General features: G+C 41.3%; 1 protein-coding gene across 2 annotated transcripts in view; it reads right to left on the minus strand.

Annotated features, from left to right (window-relative positions):
- Nucleotides 1-20,714, minus strand: part of Eya3 (EYA transcriptional coactivator and phosphatase 3) — an 80,676-nt gene that overhangs the window by 12,737 nt on the left and 47,225 nt on the right. For both annotated transcript variants that reach the window (XM_050150336.1, XM_050150337.1), the window contains 7 exons: nt 19,380-19,465; nt 17,800-17,983; nt 17,173-17,309; nt 11,623-11,706; nt 8,701-8,790; nt 4,884-4,942; nt 2,226-2,383 (listed from right to left, as the gene is read on the minus strand). In XM_050150336.1, coding sequence (XP_050006293.1) covers nt 2,226-2,383; nt 4,884-4,942; nt 8,701-8,790; nt 11,623-11,706; nt 17,173-17,309; nt 17,800-17,983; nt 19,380-19,465 — 798 coding nt within the window. The remainder of the gene's footprint in view (nt 1-2,225; nt 2,384-4,883; nt 4,943-8,700; nt 8,791-11,622; nt 11,707-17,172; nt 17,310-17,799; nt 17,984-19,379; nt 19,466-20,714) is intronic.

Raw genomic sequence — 20,714 nt, forward strand, 5'->3', positions numbered from 1 at the left:
ATGTAGACCAGACGGGCCTTGAACTCAGAGATCCACATGCCTCAGCCTCCCTAGTGCTGGCATTAAATGTATGTGACACATGTCTGGCTGGTACCACTTTTTAAATGTTCTCCCAAGCAGGTTCAGGTGTGCTGTATCATTTTCTCCAGGAACTGAGGTCTAGTCAGTAGGCAGGAAAGAATCAGACACTTAGGCTTGGGGGAGGGGAGGATCTGAAAAAAGAAATTAGGTTCCTGAGAGCTAGAAGCCCATGACTTTGTCTCTTTGCTATCAGAAGGCTGTCACAGGATGACCCAACTCAACTTCAAAGCCCCATCTCTGCTTTCAGCCACAGACTGTGACATGGCAGAATGTTCTCCTGTGTAATCCACACAAATCCTAAACTTCATGCAGCACTGTGTGCAGTCTTTTTTGAGGGTGAGGGCTCATAGTTTTAACTATTTTCTTATAAGAGCACATCGCTAGTAAATGAACGACAAGATTGGAAAGTGCATTGACCTCAGGTCAGGGAATGTGGCCAGCCTACTAATTTGCTCTATATGACTGTGTTATGCTATGCTTGCCCCTATGATGGATGCTAATTTGTCAAATGTCAATTGTAAATGAGGTATTTAGAGTAGATTTCTATAGTGATATTTTATTTGTGTTTTAATAAAGCTTGCCTGAAGATCAGAGTGCAAAGCTAGCTACACTAGTCAGCCATAAAGGTCAGGCAGTGGAGGCACACACCTTTAATCCCAGCAGCTACACTAGTTAGCCATAGAGGCCAGATGGGTGGCACACTAGAGAGGAACAGGAGGAGACAGGAGCTCAGGGTCTCAGTCTACAGTCACATTGAAGACAGGATGGCCCAGTCTTGGTATAGGTAAGAACTCTCTAGTGGTTGGCTGCTTTGCTTTTCTGATCTTCCATTTGATCCCCAACATCCTTTTCTGGGTTTTTATTATTTGCGCAACAGATTTCTAATGTCTCTTCCATTTTGAACAATCCATGAACCTACAACATTTCTGGGCAGATAATATTTCCAAGGCCTTTCAGATAACAGCACATGAACACTGCCACTATGATCCTGGACCTATTTCCCAACTATTTGAGTTGCCATGATGAGTGTGGATATTTGTTATTCAAACTATGGCAGTCTTAATTAGTACCAACAGTGGCTGTAACTCATTAAAAATTCTGCATCAAATGTGAAATATTGAGGTGGCTATAGTAGGGCATGCCTAGCGTCTCAGTACTTGGGAACAATTTCAAGGATAGACTGGGCTACCTAACAAGACTGTCTCAACTACCTACCAACAAACCAACCAACCAAATAATAATCTGTGGGATGTATTATGGTTTAGATTTTACATATTCTCCAAAAGCTAATGTAATGAAGGCTTGTTCTCACTGAAGGTGCTTTAATGTGATATTAGGAACCAAGCTACCTTCACTTCCTCCTCCCTCTTTCTCTGCTGCAATGAGATGACCAGCCTCCCCCTGCCATGATGTTCTGGTTGGCCATAAGTTCAAGATAACAGGTCCAAATGACCAATAAAATAAATAAATAATAAATATTTCATCCTGTTAAACTGATCATTTCAGGTATTTTGTCACAGCAAGGGAAGTCAACTAACAGCACATTCTCTTTAAAAAGATACTTGTCTAAAGAAAATAGCATAATCATCCGAAGTTACATTAAGAGGATTTAGGAATGTAGAGCTTCTACTGAAACTCCCATTCAAATAGCCATCAATGGTGCAGAGCCTTAACTATCATCTCCCATTCTTTTTTTTTTGTGTGTTATTGGAGACATGTAGCTTTGGAGCCTATCCTGGAACTAGCTCTTGTAGACCAGGCTGGTCTCAACTCATAGAGACCCACTTGCCTGTGCCTCTGGAGTGCTAGGATTAAAGGCATGTGCCACCACTGCCTGGCTCCATTCTTTTTTTTTTTAATTTTAATATTTTTTTCTTGAAAGAAGATTTCTCTGTGTAATAGCCCTGGCTGTCCTTGTAGATCTGTATGGATCTACCTGCCTCTGCCTCTTGAGTGCTGGGATTAAAGGTGTGCACCACCATTGCCTGGTTTGTGTTTTTTGTTGTTGTTGCTTAAAATACAGAATTAACATGACATAAATTCCTAAGAATTAATTAAGTTGCAAGGTGGATTAAGGGAACTCTCAGAAAGGAATGCAGGAAACCATTAAGGAACAGATTCAGACTGGCTGTGTCCACACTTACCACCCACGTTGCTTTTATGTTTGTCATAGATCTCTCTCACTTTTCGATAGCGGAAGGCCAGCTTCCTCATCCAGTCCACACCTCCCTGAACGCCCACAGATGAACCATGACCACTGCCTCCTGAACCACTGAAGCCATCCGTTGAGAAACTATAGTTGCTGCAGAGAGAGGGGGGATATGAAAATTAAAATCCATACCTACGGGGCATGAGGTTAAACGTTACCTGAGATTCTGTGCTCTGTTCCTTGTGTCTAATAAATAAAGCTAATACTTTAAAACTCTTCTCATGGATACTGGTTCTGTTGGTGTTGTTTTTATTTTTTATTTATTTTTTATTTTTTGAGGAAAAGCTTCATGTAGCCTACACTAGTTTCAAGTTCTATAAGTAGCTAGGTAGCTGAGGCTGGACTTACACTCCTGATCCTCCTGTCTCTCCCTTCCAAGGGCTAGAACACCGGGTGTGCACCACCATGCATGTCCAGTCGCTCCTGACCTTCTCAGGACAAAATGATGGTGACCACTGAGAGGAAAGTAACCTAAGCACCAGCGCCCCACAGAGGCTGACTGTTTTCATTAGTAACAGAACACTATACAGTGGGAAAAAAGCAGAATATACAGTTATGTAAATATAATTACAGCTATGTGAAAAGGAGAAACAGACCCGGCCATGGTGGCTCACATCTAATTCCAGCGTTTGGGAGACTGAATCTGGAGGAGCATAAATTAAGGTCAGACGGGCTGCATAACGAGTTCTGAGCAGCACAGGCGAGATTTTTTCAAAAAACCCAGCATGTCAAAACAGGACTCAATACATTAAATAAAGCTGCCAAGAAGCCAAGACGTGGTGGCACATTGTACCATACCAGGCTTTTTCTTTTTGGTCACCTCCTAAATCATGACCCAGAGACTTATTAGTTTTGAATCTCAGCCTAGCTTAGGCACATTTCTGGTGAGGTTTTTAAACTTGACCTGTTTCTCTTTATCTCCTTTCGCCTTGGGGCTTATTATCTTCCTCACTTCTACACATCTTACTTTCTCTGCTTCTCCATCTCTGGCTGGACCACCTATGCATCTCCCTCAGTTCTCCTCCTCCTTCTCTTGTTCTTCCTCATCCTTCTTTCTGAGCCTAGATTTCTCCTCTTATTTATTCTCTTTGCCTCCTAGCCCTGCCTATCCTTCACCCGCCTAGCGACAGGTCATTCAGTTTATTAGACCAATCAGGTGCTGTAGGCAAGGCGAGACAAAAATGCAACACACCTTTACCTAGTTAAAGTAACATTCTACAACAGCACATGCCTTTAATCCCAGCAAGAGGCAGTTGGATCTCAGTTCTAGGATAGCCTGGTTTAGAGAGCAAGTTCCAGGACAACCAGGGCTATATAGAAAAATCCTGTCTCAAAAAATTAATAAAAAAACAAATAAAGCTGCTAAGACATAAAATAGGAAATTGGATCATTCACACATAAAGGAAAACAAACAATAATATATAAGCAAACAAGCTATAAACAGCTTGACAGGAGGCTTCCAAGAGACAAAATCTCAGCCATTAAGGCACGACACATGAGCAGCTGCTGTCTGTGAGGGAGAGGTTTCCTTTTTAGTGCTACATGGACAGGTGTGTCTCGCTCTGCTGTGCCATTAGGAAATTATAGATGAGCCAGGTGTGGTGGTACACACTTTAAGTCCCAGCACTCAGCAGGTAAAGGCAGGCAGATCTCTGAGTTTGAGGCCAACCTGGTTTATAGAGTAAGTTCCAGGACAGGACTACACAAAGAAACCCTGTCTTGAAAAACTAACACCAAACATAGATAAAATGCTTAATTTTAGGGAAGACACAGGAAAGAACATTTTACCTATGAAAAGGGGTAAAACATTAAAACAAATTAACATGAAAAGATAAGATAGTCTTTTCTTCTCAAGTCTTTAAATGTTTGGGTGTCTTTTAGACAAGATCACCGGGTCAAGGCCACTGGAATGGCTCAGTGAGTAATTGTGCTTTCCACACAACCATGGCAACTGGACTCAGTAAAGGTAGGAGAGACTGAGTGCACAGTTATTTTCCGACCTCCACAAGCAAGCGTGTGTGCCCGCATCTGTACATGCAATGACAAGAAATAATACGTATTTTTAAAAGGATCATGGTCAGAAGAAAGAGTAACCAAAAGAGGAATGAGGAGACTGAGTTGCCAATGGGACGGCCCTGGTTTAATTTTCACAAGAATATGACAGTTGACTATTATTCGTAGGGTTATTCCTGACACCATCAAAGCTCCACGATTACGGGGTAAAGTTCCTGATGCTTAAGCGCAACTACGACCGTCTAGTCTAGAAGCATGCTTTCTCTGAAGGAGAATACTCTTCACTCTGAGATGCAGGCTCAGCATCCAGTGTCACTACCTGAGATTTCTTGGGGTCATCACTGAGGCCTCTCTAAAGGTGCCTGCACCTGCTCCCCTCACAGATCAGCACCACTCCACTTCCTGCTCTGCTCCCATCACTTCTCTACCGCTGCCTCAGCATATGTCAGGGTCAGTTACATTGGCTTTGGACTCTTCTAACAGTAGACAGTGAGTGTTCTCATCTTTCTCTTCCTCTGCACTCAGTGTTGTGCATATACTGGGTGTACTGATGTTCAAGGCATCACCGTGTTTACCACACCTCAAATCCTGGCCATTGTCATCAGAAGCCACATCTTCCACATGCACCTGGTCACACTCCTGTTAAAAGACAAAATGCACTATTTCACTCCAGGGAAGAGAAGTGCTATCACTACCATGTAAAGGACCACATACAATGGCAGAAGGATGAAATACTTTGTAATCTCTCTGGCACATGGCCCTCTCCATTGTCCAAGTACATTAAGACCTGTTAAACAGCAGACAGTTTTTATGAAACCTTCTTGACCAGTTCTGTACCACTGCCCGGTTGATTTACTTTATTTTTTTATTTTTGTGTATGTGTGTCTGTAGATGTGTATATGTGCAAACTAGAAAGAGAGGCAAGAAGGGGGATCAGATTTCCTAGGTCTAGAATTATAGGTAGTTGTGAGGCACTTGGCCTAGCTGTGTCCTGGAACTCGCTCTGTAGACCAAGCTGGCCTCAATCTCAGAGATCTGTCTGCCTCAACCACCCAAATGCTGAGATCAAAGATTTGCACACCACTGCTTGGATTGTATACAATTAATTTTTGTAGATGAAACAGATGTTGAAGTATGGTATCATAAGAGAACTGGCTGCTCTTCCAGAGGTCCAGAGTTCAATTTCCAGCAACCAGGTGGTGTCTTACATCCACCTGTAATGGGATCTGATGCCCTCTCCTGGTCTGCAGGTGTACATGCAAAAAGAGCATATTAAATACACAAATCTTAAAAACAAAAACAGAATAGCTGGAACAGAAATGCCTACCTAAATATATGCATAAGCACAAACCATCTAAGTCAATGTTAGATCTAGAACTTGTATTCTAAAGGAAGGGGAAATGATTTTCTCAGGATCAGACAACTGGTGAGTGGTAGAAAGAGACTAGAAGGAGTGGAATTTTCTGTCAAGCTCAAATGTACCAACTGCCTCAACTGGCAGCTTGATGTGTTCCCTAACACTACTAGGGCACCTGCATCAGAATCCTGGGGAAGACTTTTATAAGTGCGTATTCTTGGGTGCATGGCAGACCTACTTGAACTTTTGGAATTGAAGTCCTAAAATCTTCAATTTTAAGACACTACTCATGGGACTCTTATGCCCCTAAAGTTGAGAACTACTGACCCGGGGGCAGGAACACATTCAGGTCAAATTCTTCCAGAACTTTTGGTCCTGAGTGCTCACTATGTCTAGAAAATCAGTACAATTTGGGAATAATTATTGGCACACAGTAGGTTTCCACTAATGCTCACTGATTAGAAAGTATGCTGTCTCAATTTGTCAACAAGTGAGTTGAGGGCAGGTTTAAAGGACTGTAGAGCTGAGGTAAAACCACTGCTGTTAGAGCTACAGGAATCTGATTTGCTAGAGAACTAGTCTGCATTTAAAGAACAGGGCTTACTGTGTATTTATAACATGTTCTTTACTTCAAAATTACTACTTTTAGAAGTGAGGTAGTACATACACACTGCAGAGTGTGAAGACATGGAGTACAAACAGCTTTTCCCTCCCCACCTGTCCTGTGCCCCCACAACCTGCTCCTCTGGCCGGAACATATGTGACTAGTTTCTCGAACAAGATGACTGCGCACACCCAGGATGGGACCAGCCCAAGACTCCCACACTGAATTTTTCACACTCCCAATCCTGGGATCTGCTGGACCACGTTTACTTCCAGAGGGAACACCAAAAGCAAAGCCAAGAGCTTCACCACACCCTCTCTGCATGCTCCATTCACCTATTCATAAAATGGTGAGAGAGTACTCGGAGCTTCACTTACACACAGGTAAAAAACACAAGGGGAAATACAGTCAGAGTCATGTATGGTATTGTATGCCTGTAAAGTCAGCACTCAGGTGGCTGAGGCAGAAAAATTTTAAGGTTAAAAGTCACCCTGGGTTATACAGACCTTGTCTCAAAAACTTATAGGTCTCCAAATGAAAAACAACAAACAAGGCAAAAACCAAGCAAAAACTATTAAAAGTTTCTATCTATAAGAAAACACAGAAGAATATCTTTGCCATTTGAGGGTAGGCAAATAAACTTTAAACAAGAGTTAGAAACATTTTAATACAGAAGAAAAAATGTAATAATAATTCTTTATTAAAACTAAAAATTATGGATTTCCAAAAGGCATGGAAAAGTTAGAATTATTTAAAGAAAATATTTATAGTGCATATATGATACCAGGCTTTGATCTGTGTCATATAATGACCTTTGAAAAATTATACTGAAAAGAAAAAAGTCAATTAAAGTGGACAATAAAACAGCTAATAGCAATGAGTTATACTAATCATCTATCAATTAGAGACCAAAGGACCAAGAAGGCAAATTATTGTTTTTAAAAAGGTAAAATTAAAGAATAGTCAAAATATAATCAAGAAGCTGGGCATAGGGACTGGAGCTGATTCAGTGGCCAAGCATACATCTGCTCTTCCAGATGGGCTGGTTCATTTCCCAGCACCCAAAGGGTGCTTTTAACCCCAGTCCCAGGGGATCTGGTGCCCCCTTGGGGCATCATGGACAAACATAAATGGAAAACACACACACACCTTCAAAAAAAAGACAAAGAAAGAAGGAAAAGGAGGAAAATATTTTTTCTAAAAGCAGTAGAAGGCTATAGTTATGCACACCTTTAATCCCAGAACTCAGGCAGTAGAGGCAGGATGATCTCTGTGAGTTCGAAGCCAGCCTGGTCTACACAGTTTCAGGCCAGCTAGAGCTACATAGTGAGATCGACTCAAACAAAACAAAACAAACAAAAGCGATTATAAGGGCAAATAATGAAATCTTTTATAAATTATTTAATAACATATTAGATTACTGACTTTTATGGTAGTATTCCTGTATTTTACTCCCGAATAAAGTAACCAAAACAATAGTGAATTTTTATTTTTTGGAGACTGTAGCGAGCTGCGTGGTGTCACACCTGATGGAGATGTATAATCAACTCCTGAGACGGCTAAGGCCTGACCTATGCTATGATCACGCAATGATTATCAGCTGCCTGCATATGCGTGAACCTATGGGCAGTGCCCACCTGGCAGTTCGGGGTTGGCAGCCCATGCCTACTTAAGGGATGGGAGAGGTTTGCCCGGAGAGAGGGGAAGGGGAGAGGAAGAAGAGAGAGGGGAAAAGAGAGAGAAAGTAAATCAAGTCCTGGAATAAACTGCAGTAAGAAGAGCTCTGGTGGTTGCGTCATCCTTGCGGGTCGAGGGTGGACGCGACAGGAGACAGGTCTTGAAACCATGATATTCCTACCTCAGCCTCCTAATTGCTGGTGTTACAGGTGTGTTACCAGACCTGTCTCAAAGGGGCAGTACTGAGAAATCCACAAACTTTCTTTCTTAGTACTACTCTTTCTACTAACTCCTGTGCTTAAAAATCTGTTAAAAACATCTTCTAAACTCTTCCAACAAACTCCAGCTGGTAGAGTGCTGACTAACACACACAAACCCCTGTTCACGCTGCATAAACTCCTGCACCATGGCACACCTGTAATTCTAGCACAGGGAAGGTAGAGGCAAGATCACAAGTTCAAGGTCGTCTTCAGTTACATAGTGAGTTTGAGGCCCCTCTGGTTTATAGGGGACCAGGTCTCAAAAAAAGAAAAAAAAAAAACCCAAAATATCACATATCCAACTCTTTTTAAAAAACAAAGCAAAATCAACTAAGTCTAAACTAGGACACCCAGATCTAGTGCTGTGACACTGTTCTTCCCAGAGAAAGACACTTGTGGTGTTAGCACAACCGCTCCACCTCTGGTATATCTAATTTCCCACCTTCTAAATACAAGCATCGGCTCTAACAGAAGCAGAAAAACAATTTAAACCACTTACCTCTAAGTCATTGAAAAACAGATGTGTATCAGCCACTTCAAAAATCATTTCTTCCATTGTTAAACCTGAGCCAATTACTACTGTTGGGTCCTGGAACAAAAAAGGAGTGAGAACAGGGTTTGATGTCACAACTCTGGTCACAACACTGGTTCTAACTTTCAGATATTTTGAAACAACTTTGAGCCATGTCCAAAACAATACTGGTCACACACAATACTTCAAACCTTATACAATTACACTAACATTTATAAGAACCTGGGATTACAGAACATAGAGGCTATGGACAGTTATTACTAAAAATGTCAAGATTTCAGTTTTAGAAACCAGTATTTTCATAAAGTTATAATTACAATTCAAATATTGCTACTGTAATGTGCACGATTCCTTTCTGCTCCTATGACACACGGAACACTGGGAACCTAACAATCCTATCAGCCAGAAAATAAAGAAGGCCAGAGTCAAAGTATGTGCAGGACAACCATCGCAGGTTGCTTTAAAACTAAGCAAGGTCATTTAGAACATACCTATTTTCGTAAGGGATTTAGGGAGCTTGTCAGTTGGTCAGACCGTGGAAAGTACTTGCAGAAGAGATTCCTGGCAATCCCAGATAATTGGGAATAGCAAGACAGTGAACAACTTTTATAAGTAATTCTAGAAATGAAGCAACACGATCCTGGAGATAATGTATGGCGACACCCAGTTCTGCACTCAGGAGGCTGAGGCAGGAGGACTGAGCTCAGGACAGTCAAAGCAACAGTGAGACCCTGTCTTGACTAAGACAGACATAGAGCTAACCTACCTAAGCTCATGCTTCTGCTACAGTAATGTTCACACTGAAGATTACACATACAATTCAGTTTTTAAAAAGCACATCTACTTTAGATCTAGGGGTAGTGGCTCACATCTATAATCCTAACACTTGGGAGGCTGATAGGCAGAAGGATAATTGACATTTAGAGGCCAGCCTGTGCTACAGAATGAGACCTAGTCTCAAAACAAACTTAACAGAAATCATATGACAATCTGTACTATCCATACTACTACCCGTACTATGGTCCTGTAGCGCCTGTACTACGTATGTGTACTATGCCTGTAGTGTACTGCCTGCACTACTGGACAGTTTGCGAGCCAGGCAAGTGGCTGGAGATTGAAATACACAAAAACACAGACACTGGTCATCCTTGAATGTCCCCTATATTGTGTTTCAGAGCCGCTAATATAGGAATCCTTAACTGATAGCCACGCCCAGCCAAACCCACCAGAAACCACTCCCCTGCCATCAGGAACTCCTGAGGGTCTTGAGGAGCAGCTGCAAACACAGAAAAACAAGTTGTTTTTCTCAGAGCAACTGCAAGCATAACAAGTTGTTTACAGGAAATTCAGGGTCTGGAGGTCCACAGTCCCCAACAACAATCTATTTTAGAAATCTATTTATCTATATGTTTAATTTGTTGCAGAATATTGGTTTAACTATAAAGATATGTTGCATTTAATTATTTAAAGATGTGTTACTATTTTACCTTGCCTGCCTGAGGCACCCAACTTATCTAATAAAAAGCTGAACAGCCAATAGCAAGGGAGGAGGTATAGGCAGGACTTCGGGCAGAGTGAGTAAGTAGGAGGAAGAATTTAGGTTTGGGGGGCAAAAAAGAAAAAGGAGATGCTAGGGGCCAGACAGACAGACATGGAGGAAGCAGGAAAGTAGGACATACACAATGAAAGAAAGTTTAAAAAAAAAAAAAAACAAGGCACAACATCGATGACTAGAAACAGGTTAGATTAAGTTAAAAGAGCTAGTGGGACAAGCCTAAGCTAAGGCCAAGCGTTTATACTTATAATAAGTCTCTGTTAAACAGAGAAACTCTCTCAAAGAAAAAGAGAGAGAGACAGAGAAAGAGAGAGAGAGAGAGAGAGAGAGAGAGAGAGAGAGAGAGAGAGAAACTTTAGGGATTTAAGGCTTAGTAGGTCAGTCTTTGGAATATATAACCCTTAGATTTCATTAAATTCAAGTGAGTCTTATTCCTACACTTCAATGCTTATAAAATTAATTAAAAATACTCTTATTTATTTTGTTATGTGTGTGTTTAGGCATGCACATTGTTGAAGGACAACTTGTGGGGAATTAATTCATCACTTTTACCAAGGCCTGAACTCAGGTTTGGCGGCAAGCACTTTTTCCTGGTAAGCCATCTCATCAACCTGAAAACGCACTCCTGAACACCTTCAGCTTTTAGTACTTCTCCTAATCAAACGTCTAGCTTGACCATCAAACCTACCTAGTTATGGAGCCTGCCCGGCAGCTATGTGGTCAGGTTTATACATGGAGAGTTCAAAGTCAACAAGGTAGGGCTAGCTGCCTAGCATTTGTTTGATCCCCAGTACTAGGGATTTTGTTTGTTTTTTATTTTTTATTTTTTTCGAGACAGGCTTTCTTTGTAGCTTTGGAGCCTGTCCTGGAACTAGCTCTTATAGACCAGGCTGGCCTTGAACTCTCAGAGACCTGCCCATCTCTGTCTCCCAAGTACTGGGATTAAAGGCGTGCACCACCACCACCCGGCTTTATTTTTAATTTTTATATGTATGGGTGTTTGGTCTGAATGCATACAGTGCCAACAGAGTGCAGAAGAGAGTGTTGGATCCTCTGGACTGGAGATACAGGTGGTGTAAGCTGTCATGTGGGCGCTGGGAACCAAACCAAAAACCAAACTTGTTGCTCCTTTATAAGAGCAGCAAGTGCTCTTAATCACCAAGCCATCTCTTGAGCCCCAATCACTAATACTCATATATATATATAAAAGCAAAAAGTCAATAGGGCAAGACAGGCAGCAGAGAAAATGGATTTTCTACTACCTTAATAGTTGGGAGAGTTAGGTCAGCTGCTCATCTTGCCAGAGGAGGGATAGTTACAAAAGACTGAATTACCTTTCCATACTTCTGAGCATAGGATCCAGTGAGAAGGGAATGAAATATGATGATGGTTTCATCCAAGTCCCAGAGAAATACCCGCTGGGGGGGAGGGGAGACAAAAATGAATTATCTGTCAATTATAGTGGAATCAAATGAGAAACCAAAACTAAAAAATAAAGTCCACAAATATGTGGGAGTTTAATAACACAATTTTAGACAATCAATGGTCCCAAAAAGAAATCTAAAGCTAGAGATGAATGGTAGTAATTAATATATTGTAAATAAATATATTGAAATGAATGAAAACAAATACAACATATTAAAATTTATGAGACACAGTGATGGCAATGCTGAAAGGGAAAGTTTAGCTGTAAATGCATACATTAAAAAAGAAGGAAGCAGCTGGTATGAGGGCATGCCTTTGATTCCAGCACTTGGGAAGCAGAGGCCTGGGATCTCTTTGAGTTTGAGGACATCTGGATTTATACAGAGAATTCCAGGCTAGCCAGAGATTCCCAGTGAAACCCTGTACCAAAAGAGCAGCTGACATGAGTGCATGCCTGCAACCCCAAAACTGGAGAAAGAGGCTACACAGCAAGAATTCATAACAAAGGGAAGAAGACAAAGGAAGTGGAAAGTCTCAGAGAAGAGCTTATGTTTTATAAGCCTAAAGCTCTGGGTTCAATCCCCAGTCCAAGAAGAAGAAAAATCTCAAATTACAGCCACACCATACTATTTAGACAAGAACGGCAAACTAAAGCTAAAGCTACCAAAAGGGAAGAAATAATAAAGTAGAAAGAACCAAAAGAACAGGGTAATAGAGAAAGCCAATGAAAGCTGTTGGGGAATACTATTTTCAGGTGTGTGACTTTTGTTTATGCTGCATTTGTTTAACTCTGTGAGGCTGTTACTGTGCCTGTCTAAAACACCTGATGGTCCTAACAGAGCTGAACAGCCAATAGCGAGGCAGAAGCAAGGATAAGTGGGGCTGGCAGGCAGAGTATAAACAGATGGAGAAATCTGGGAGGAGAGAAGAAGAGCAACAGAGAACAAGGAGAGGAGGGCTTCAGGGGCAGCTACACAGCAAGTCAAGAAGGAAGAAAGGTATAAAGAAGTAAAGAAAGATAAAAGCCCAGAGGAAAGAAAGCAGATGGGTTAACATAAGAAAAGTCGGCAAGAAACAAGTCAGCTTTTCTTATCTTAAATTATCCTGACTACCTTTTGCCAGATTTTCTCCTATTTATACTCTGCCTGCCAGCCCTGCCTATCCTTGCTTCAGAGAGGTAAACAAGAGTCACACACCTTAAAATAATATTCCCCAACAGAAAGCAACAGTGGGTTCTTTGAAAATATCAACAGAATTGGCATTTACCAAATACAAAGACAGAAACTCAAATTACTAAGATCATAAATGCAAGTGCAGACGATGTTATAGACTTCATAGAAACAAATGGACCCTGACTATGAATTATGAACAGTTGTATGCCAACAAGTTGGATAACCAGGTGAAATAGCTTAATTTCTAAGAAACACACAATATAATGTAGCACAAGTTCTAATTGGTCTTAATAATAAAAACCCAAAGTCAGATATTGGGGTAAATGCTGAAAGATCAGAGAAGGAGCCAACCACTAGAGAGACTTTTTACCTCTACTGAATCCTCAGACTGAAGGTGGCAAGATCCTGCCTCCAGGAATCCTCAGGCTGAATGTAGTGAGCTCCTTCTCCGCCCAGTCATATCCCTTCCTGTCTCTACCTCACCAGTGCTAGGATTAAAGATGTGAGCCACCACTGCCTGGCTCCTGTTTCTCTTTTAGACTGAATCTATCTCGTGTAGCCCAGGGTGGCCTTGAATTCAGAGAGATCCATCTGTCTCTGCCTCCCAAGTGCTGGAATTAAAGGTGTGTGACACCACTGCCTGGCCTTTATGGTTAACTAGCGGCTTGCTCCGCACTCTGATCTTTGGGCCAGCTTTATTTGTTAGATCACAAATAAAAATATCGCCACAATAAAACCTGAATTGACTTGAGAAAAAGCAGAAAATTTGGTAAAGCCTGCCAGTAGTAAGATGAAGATGAAGTCAGTAATTTAAAAGATTTGCCTGCTCTTCCAAAGGTCCTGAGTTCAATTCCCAGCAACCACATGGTAGCTCACAACCATCTGTAGTGAGATCTGATGCCCTCTTCTGGCCCACAGGCATACACACAGACAGAATATTGTATACATAATAAATTGAAGAAAAAAAAAAAAAAAGGCCTTGACCCAGTGACCTCACTGGTGAATTAAGTAATTTTAAGTAAACTATTTAAGTAAGAATTAACAGCATTCTTCCTAAATTTTCCCACAGACACACTGAAAAGAAAGGAACACTTTCTAATTCATGCAGTGAAGCCGATGTTACTCTAAGACCAGGCAAGACCACAGCATTGTGGAAAACGATGCCGGCATGAAAAATAGTAGCAAGCCAAATTCCCCAACATATTAAAATAACTGTGTATCATGATTGAGTGTGATCAGTTCTTGGGATGTAAGAATGGTTCAATCAATACATAAAATTAATTAGTGCAACACAATAAAAGAGGGAAAACACACAATATTCTGAATTGATACAGAAAATGAATGTAACAAAAATTCAGTGCCTTTTCATTATATATATATTTTAAAAAAATCAATAGGAGTATAAGATAATGTCTTTAATACATTAAAAAATAAAAACAAACCTAATGTTTTAATGTAATGTGTGATCTGAAAAAATATTAAAATCAATCCCATGAAAAATAACATTCGGCTGATGGCTCAGTGGTTAAGACCCCTGGCTGCTCTTCCACAGGACCCAGGTTCAATTCCCAGCACCCACATGGCAGCTCACAACTGTCTGTAACTCCAGTTCCAGGGGATCTGATTTCCTCATACAGACACATGCAGGCAAAACACCAATGCACATAAAATAAAAATTGGGGAAAAAAAGTAAAAAAAAAAACCCACTCAGGAATAATTTAACTAATAAAACAGATTTGCACAATACACCGAGAACTCTAAAGAATACTGCTGAGAATGGAAAACTATAAATATTCCCGGAGTAGAAGACAACATTGCTAAAGTGGCAACAGCCATGCCAGTCTACAGCCTGAATCACATTCAAATCTCCACTATTTTCTTTTTATTTATTTAAAATTCTCTCTTTAGGTTTCTTTTCATTTTATGTGTATGGCTGTTTTGCCCTTTTACATCTGAGCACCATATGCATGTCTGGTGTTCTTGGAGGTGCTGGGAGTGAGTGCTGGGAACCAAACTTTGGTACTCTGTAAGAGCAACAAATACCCTTGACTCCTAACCCACCTCTCCAGCCCCTCCACAGTATGAAAGTTAAACTCGGGTTAAAACAGTGTTTACATCTTATTGAACTTAATTACTAACAATTTAAAATAAACTGAGCTTAAAAAAAAGAAAAACTGTTCAAAAATTCACATGCAATCTGATGGGATCTCCAAACAGGCAAAACCACCCTGAGAAAGGACTAAATTGGAGGAGTCGTGCATTTTAATTTCAAACACGACAAAGCTCTGGGACTCAAGGTCATGGAAAGAGGTTCAATACCATTGGTCATTAGGGAAATGCAAAGGAGACCTACAGTGAGACATCACTTGACACCCAATAAAGTAGCTTTCATTTTAAAAAGGGGAGGGGCCGCTGTATTACTGTGAATTAGGCTTGCTTAGTTTTCATACTAAGTTCCAGGTCAGCCAGAGCTATGAGGAGAGTCCTTGTCTCACCACCACCTAAAATACAATTTAAAAGGGGAGGAGAGAAATAGCAAGCTCTGAGGAGAATGTGGCTAATGGTGGGAATGTAACGTGTAAAAGTCTGGTGTCTCCTAAGAGCTTGAACACAGAATAAGATCCAGAAATTCCACTGCTGGGTAAGAAACTGAAGAAGTGTAGTACAAAGTACTCAAAGCCTCATTATTCACATTGACCTAAAAAATGAAAGAGTCCTTCAACAGACACAAGATAAGATACAGTACGCATGTGCATACAAAATGGAGTATCATTCAGCCACTGAAAGAAAAGAAATTACGATCCCTGCTGCAGCACAGATAAACCCCCAAAGCACTGCACTAATGAATGAGCCTGGCAGAAGAACAGACACTGTATGTTCACATTTAGATACATCTAGACCAGGCAAACTCACAGGAGTAGAGAGAACAGTTGTTGCCATGGGCCAGGAAAGAGTATGGTGAGTTGCTGTGAGTCTGTTTAGGATTAAGAAAGGTTCTGAACCCAGAGCAGAGTGGCTCACACCTGTCATCTCAACACTTTTAAGAGGGTGAGGCAGGGTTGCTGAGGAGTTCAAAGAAGAACAAGACTATCTCAAAGAAAAGCAAACACAAAAACAGGAAAATGTTCCAGAAATGGTGGCTAATATATTTAATAACACTGAATTATGCTCCTAAAATGGTAAAGCTGGGCTGAAGACATGGCTTAGTAGTTAAGAGCATTGGCTGCTCATGTATAGGTTTGACTCCTAGCATCCATGTGTGCGACAACTGTCTCTAACTCCAGTCTCAGGGGATCAGACAACCTCTTCTGTCCTCTGTAGGTACCAGGCATGTTCGTGGTATACAGACTTACATGCAGGCAAAACACTCACACATAAGAAAACATTCATACACATAAAATTTTCACATCATAACAAAACAATAAGTCCTTTAAAAAACTTTCTTTAGGTGGAGTCACACATGCAGCCAAAGATGACCTTGATCTCCTGATCCTGCCTTCTTAAGTCATGAAATTACAGGTGTGTACTATGTCCAGCAAAAATTGTAAAGTTTTGCATAATGTACTCTCTGGTACAAGTTTTAAAAAAGGGAGTTATTAATTTTTCTTAAGAATGATATCAGAACTTTAGTTTCCCTATTTCTTGCTGTGTTTGCTCTCCAAAAATGAAGAGAAAGACAGATACACCTTCAATTTACCTGCACCAAAGAGCACATTTAAATTAATCTCTTTGCTTTAAATAACCACATCAAAGAAAAAAACTAAAACTACAAAAAAGGTAATGTAAAAATTTTAACATTAGAATTTTCTATGTTTTTCTATTTTTCCAACCATAACTGCAATCTATGCCCACAGTAAGTCCCCACAGTGCTCTCAGCACGGCATGGTCCCTGGCACTCTCATGGAGCCATCACCAGATCTGTGTGTCTCACAGGTACTCACTCATTCTATCTTCCCACTTTTTTTTTATTTCCAAATGGAAACAGTATGACATCATTCATAGCTCCCCTTGTTTTCTCCTAAGATGCAGTGTTATCCTTCCTTCCAGTCCTGTACCCTGAGTCAGTGCTGTGGTGGAGCAGCAGGAAGGGAGAATGAAGTCGTGCTGCACACGGAGGAACTTTCTTTTACGTTTTCCCCTCTTGGCCAATTCACTGCTCCCCTAACCCCCACCAGGAGTTCAAGTGGACACAGCATACAATAACATTATCTCTGCAAATTCCAGACTTGTACTTGACAGAAAGTGAGGAGAACAGAATAGGTAACTCCAGTGAGTTTCTTCACATACTTCTAATTCACTGTCCTGGGAGGAACCGGCATCAGCTTTCCTCTTGCCCCGGTTCTTGACAGTCATATTCTTCCTGGACTGATCATCAGCATCTTTATTTGGTGTAGTCTGTGACAGAGATGGGCTTGCAGACGAGTCTGTTGAAAGGAAAAGCGAGATAGTAACTCACAAGCTGCTGGTGACAGTGCAGGCAGAGCCACACCTGCCAGAGCCATGCACAAGCAGTGTCTAGCTTTGTGAGTCAAAGTTAGAACTGTTGGGAAAGGACTGTGGCTGTTCTCCTGTTCTGAATTCCTAGCAGGAGTCTAAGACATGGCTGGATTAAAGCTGGAGCCCTGCAAGTGTCCACAAGTACACTTAGTCTACAGATCCCCATGGAGTGTATTACACTTAAGGGAGGGCAGAGTATGCACTAGAAACACTAATTTGTACTATTGGCACTTTTCTGTTCTCAGAATCTACAGACATTCTGCCAGTTTCTCATTACAGTCTCTTTGCTATGTTTAAACTTGCAAAGGGAAACCAATGGCATGGTGAAACCAACTTATCCCAGAACAAAATCATTTTTACCATCACTGGGAAACACCTGCTGGGTAAAGTGTCCTCAATTTAGCTTTCTGTACTCACCAGAGGGAAGTCTCTGTGTGGCTGGAGCAGGCACCATAGCACTAGGCTTCTCAATCTGGTACGTGGTAGCTGCTAATGCGGTATTCTCAGCATCACTGTTAGTCTGACCTGTGACTCCAAAACTGGAGCTGGGGTAGCAGGACTGGTACTGATTCTGTCCAAGAATAGTATAGGTGGGATAGTCCTATGGACCAAAGGGAGGAAAATAAGATTATTACATAACAAAAGAGGCTTTCTCTTCCCTATTACTCATAATTATTTTCCTAATATATTATCTTATTTATCTACCTACCTAGCAGTCCCAAGAAATCAATGATTTTCAAAATAAGAAACCTGAGTACAGATGCACATCTAAGCTGACAATGTAAGTTTGGTTTAAACACTCTTCAGGAGTAAGTTACGATGTGAAAAACTAAAGACACAGGCCTTAGAAGACCAAAGAGAAAAGCTGTGAAAGAGCCTGCAGCCAGGCAGAGGCAGGCGGATCTCTGTGAGTTCAAGGCCAGCCTGGTCTACAAGAGCTAGTTCCAGGACAGGCTCCAAAAGCTACAGAGAAACCCTGTCTCGAAAAACAAACAAACAAACAAACAAACAAACAAAGGAAGGGAGGACAGATGGACAGGTAGAAATTCAATAGAAACACTATACCACCGTGGTGGCACGTGAACTCAGCTCAGGAGACAGGCAGGAGGATGATGCAAGTTTGAGGCCAGCCTGGACTATGGTGCATCCCACGACAGTCAAGCGTACACAGTGAGGCCTTACTTCAAAAAAGCAAACCATCCACCCAAAACAAAACAGCACCCTCTCAACCACAAGGTAACTGTGTATTTCAGAAGTACAAATGCAGCAAGACTGGGACAGTGAGACACGGAGTAGGTAAACTGCAGCCAGAAAAGTTGGTAAAGACATCAGTGGTCATAGCAGTTGCTACAGAGAAAGTTTGCACATGTTAAAAACAAAACAAACTCAACACATACACAATAGAACAGTGATCAAGACCAAATCACAGCTGGGCATGGTGGTACACGCCTTTAATCTCAGCACTCAGGAGGCAGAGGTAGGTGAATCTTTTTGAGTTCGAGGCCAGCCTGGTCTACAAAGTGGGTTCTAGGACAGCCAGGGCTACACAGAGAAACCCTGTCTCGAAAAACCAAAACCCCCCCAAAACCAAAAAAGACCAAATTACAAATAGTCAGGAAATATTTATTCACCCACAATGCTTATGAGTGTCTTTTAAGTGAGTGCCTGGGGTTTGTCTAGGCTCTGGGAAGATAAAGTGAACAAAAATAGAAAAATCCCTGCCTTCATGGAGGGCACGATCTAGTGGGGGCAGGGTTGAGGCTTGGGGTAAACACAGTAGTAGGTAATGCTGTAAACAGAACCATATTCCTGGGAGGATTAGCAAGAAAAAAGAGAAACAAGACAGTAGCCAGAGAATTCCATCTAGAAACAGGACTCAACAGACTACACTATATTCCTGGTTGTTTCTTAGATGGGCAAGTTGACCATGGAAAGAAGAGAGCAAGTGAAAGACAGGTGAATCACATCAAGAAAGACGAACAAATGGGGCACGGTACCTGGTTTGAGATGCTAGCCACGGCTGCTGCTGGAACATTGGCAATTGCAGATGATGTGGATATCAGGCTGGCATTTGTGCTCGAAGCTACAAGATTGAGAGTATTAGGAGATATTATTAAAGATCACATGTAAATGGCCTAAAGATAGGGAAAATAATCAGTTTTAAACGAATGTATCTGCGAGAAGACAAAGAATACTGGCTAAATAGGCAAATGCTGGAAGCTGGAGAGAAGGCTCAGTGCTTAAGAGTAAGGCTGCACGCTGGGCAGTGATGGCGCACGCCTTAAATTCCAGCACTTGGGAGGCAGAGGCAGGTGGATCTCTGTGAGTTAGAGGCCAGCCTGGTCTACAAGAGCTAGTTACAGGACAGGCTCCAAAGCTACAGAGAAACCCTGTCTCGAAAAACAAACAAACAAAAAAGAGTATGGCTGCTCTTCCAAAAGACCTGGGTTCAAGCCCCAGCACCTATATGATGGCTCACACCCATATGCAACTACAAGCCTTCCTTCTAGCCTCTGTGGCACCAGGAACACATATGCCACACAGACAGTAATAATAATAATAATAATAAAATCATACACATACAATTCAACAATTTTTAAAAATCAAACACTTGTTTTGTTTTTGCATGCTATATCTCAGACACGTCTAGAATCAAAACACTTGGAATGTTTGCTTCAACTTGTCCTCCATTCTTTCTACGAAAGTCCTAGAATGATGTATACACAAATCACAGCTCCCACTGACACACCAGTGAAGTCAGAACTAAGCCAAATCACCGCAGTCTTTTCTAGAAACTGCAGAATGATTCCCGGCAAGTAACCTGACAGTCAGCAGAACTCTGGTAAATCCTACGCTGTGGTATTGTTTATGCCATTTTCCCCAAATTATGTCTACGTAAATATGTGACATATTTACTCTAAGAAACAGTTCTCCAAATTCTAAAATGCTAAGAACTGTTATATGCAAATAATGGGTTATTAATGTCAATCAAAAAACCTAGCAAGATGGCTTAGCAGGTAATGCTGCTTGCTGCCAAGACTGATAACCTGAGTTAGATTACTGGGACCCACATGGTAGAAGGAGAAATCTGACTTCCACAAGTTGTCCTCTGACCCTCACATGTGCATTGGGGCATTCATACATGTATACATACACATATACACACACCAAAAAATTTTAAGCCAGGCAGTGGTGCATGCCTTTAATCCCAGCACTCGGGAGGCAGAGGCAAGCAGATCTCTGTGAGTTTGAGGCCAGTCTGGTCTACAAGAGCTAGTTCCAGGTCAGGCTCCAAAGCTACAGAGAAAGCTTGTCTCAAAAAAAAAAAAAAA

The sequence above is a fragment of the Alexandromys fortis genome, unplaced genomic scaffold, assembly GCF_014885135.2.
Source record: "Alexandromys fortis isolate MF-2015 unplaced genomic scaffold, M_Fortis_MF-2015_v1.1 scaffold_26, whole genome shotgun sequence".
Classification (NCBI taxonomy): domain Eukaryota; kingdom Metazoa; phylum Chordata; class Mammalia; order Rodentia; family Cricetidae; genus Alexandromys; species Alexandromys fortis.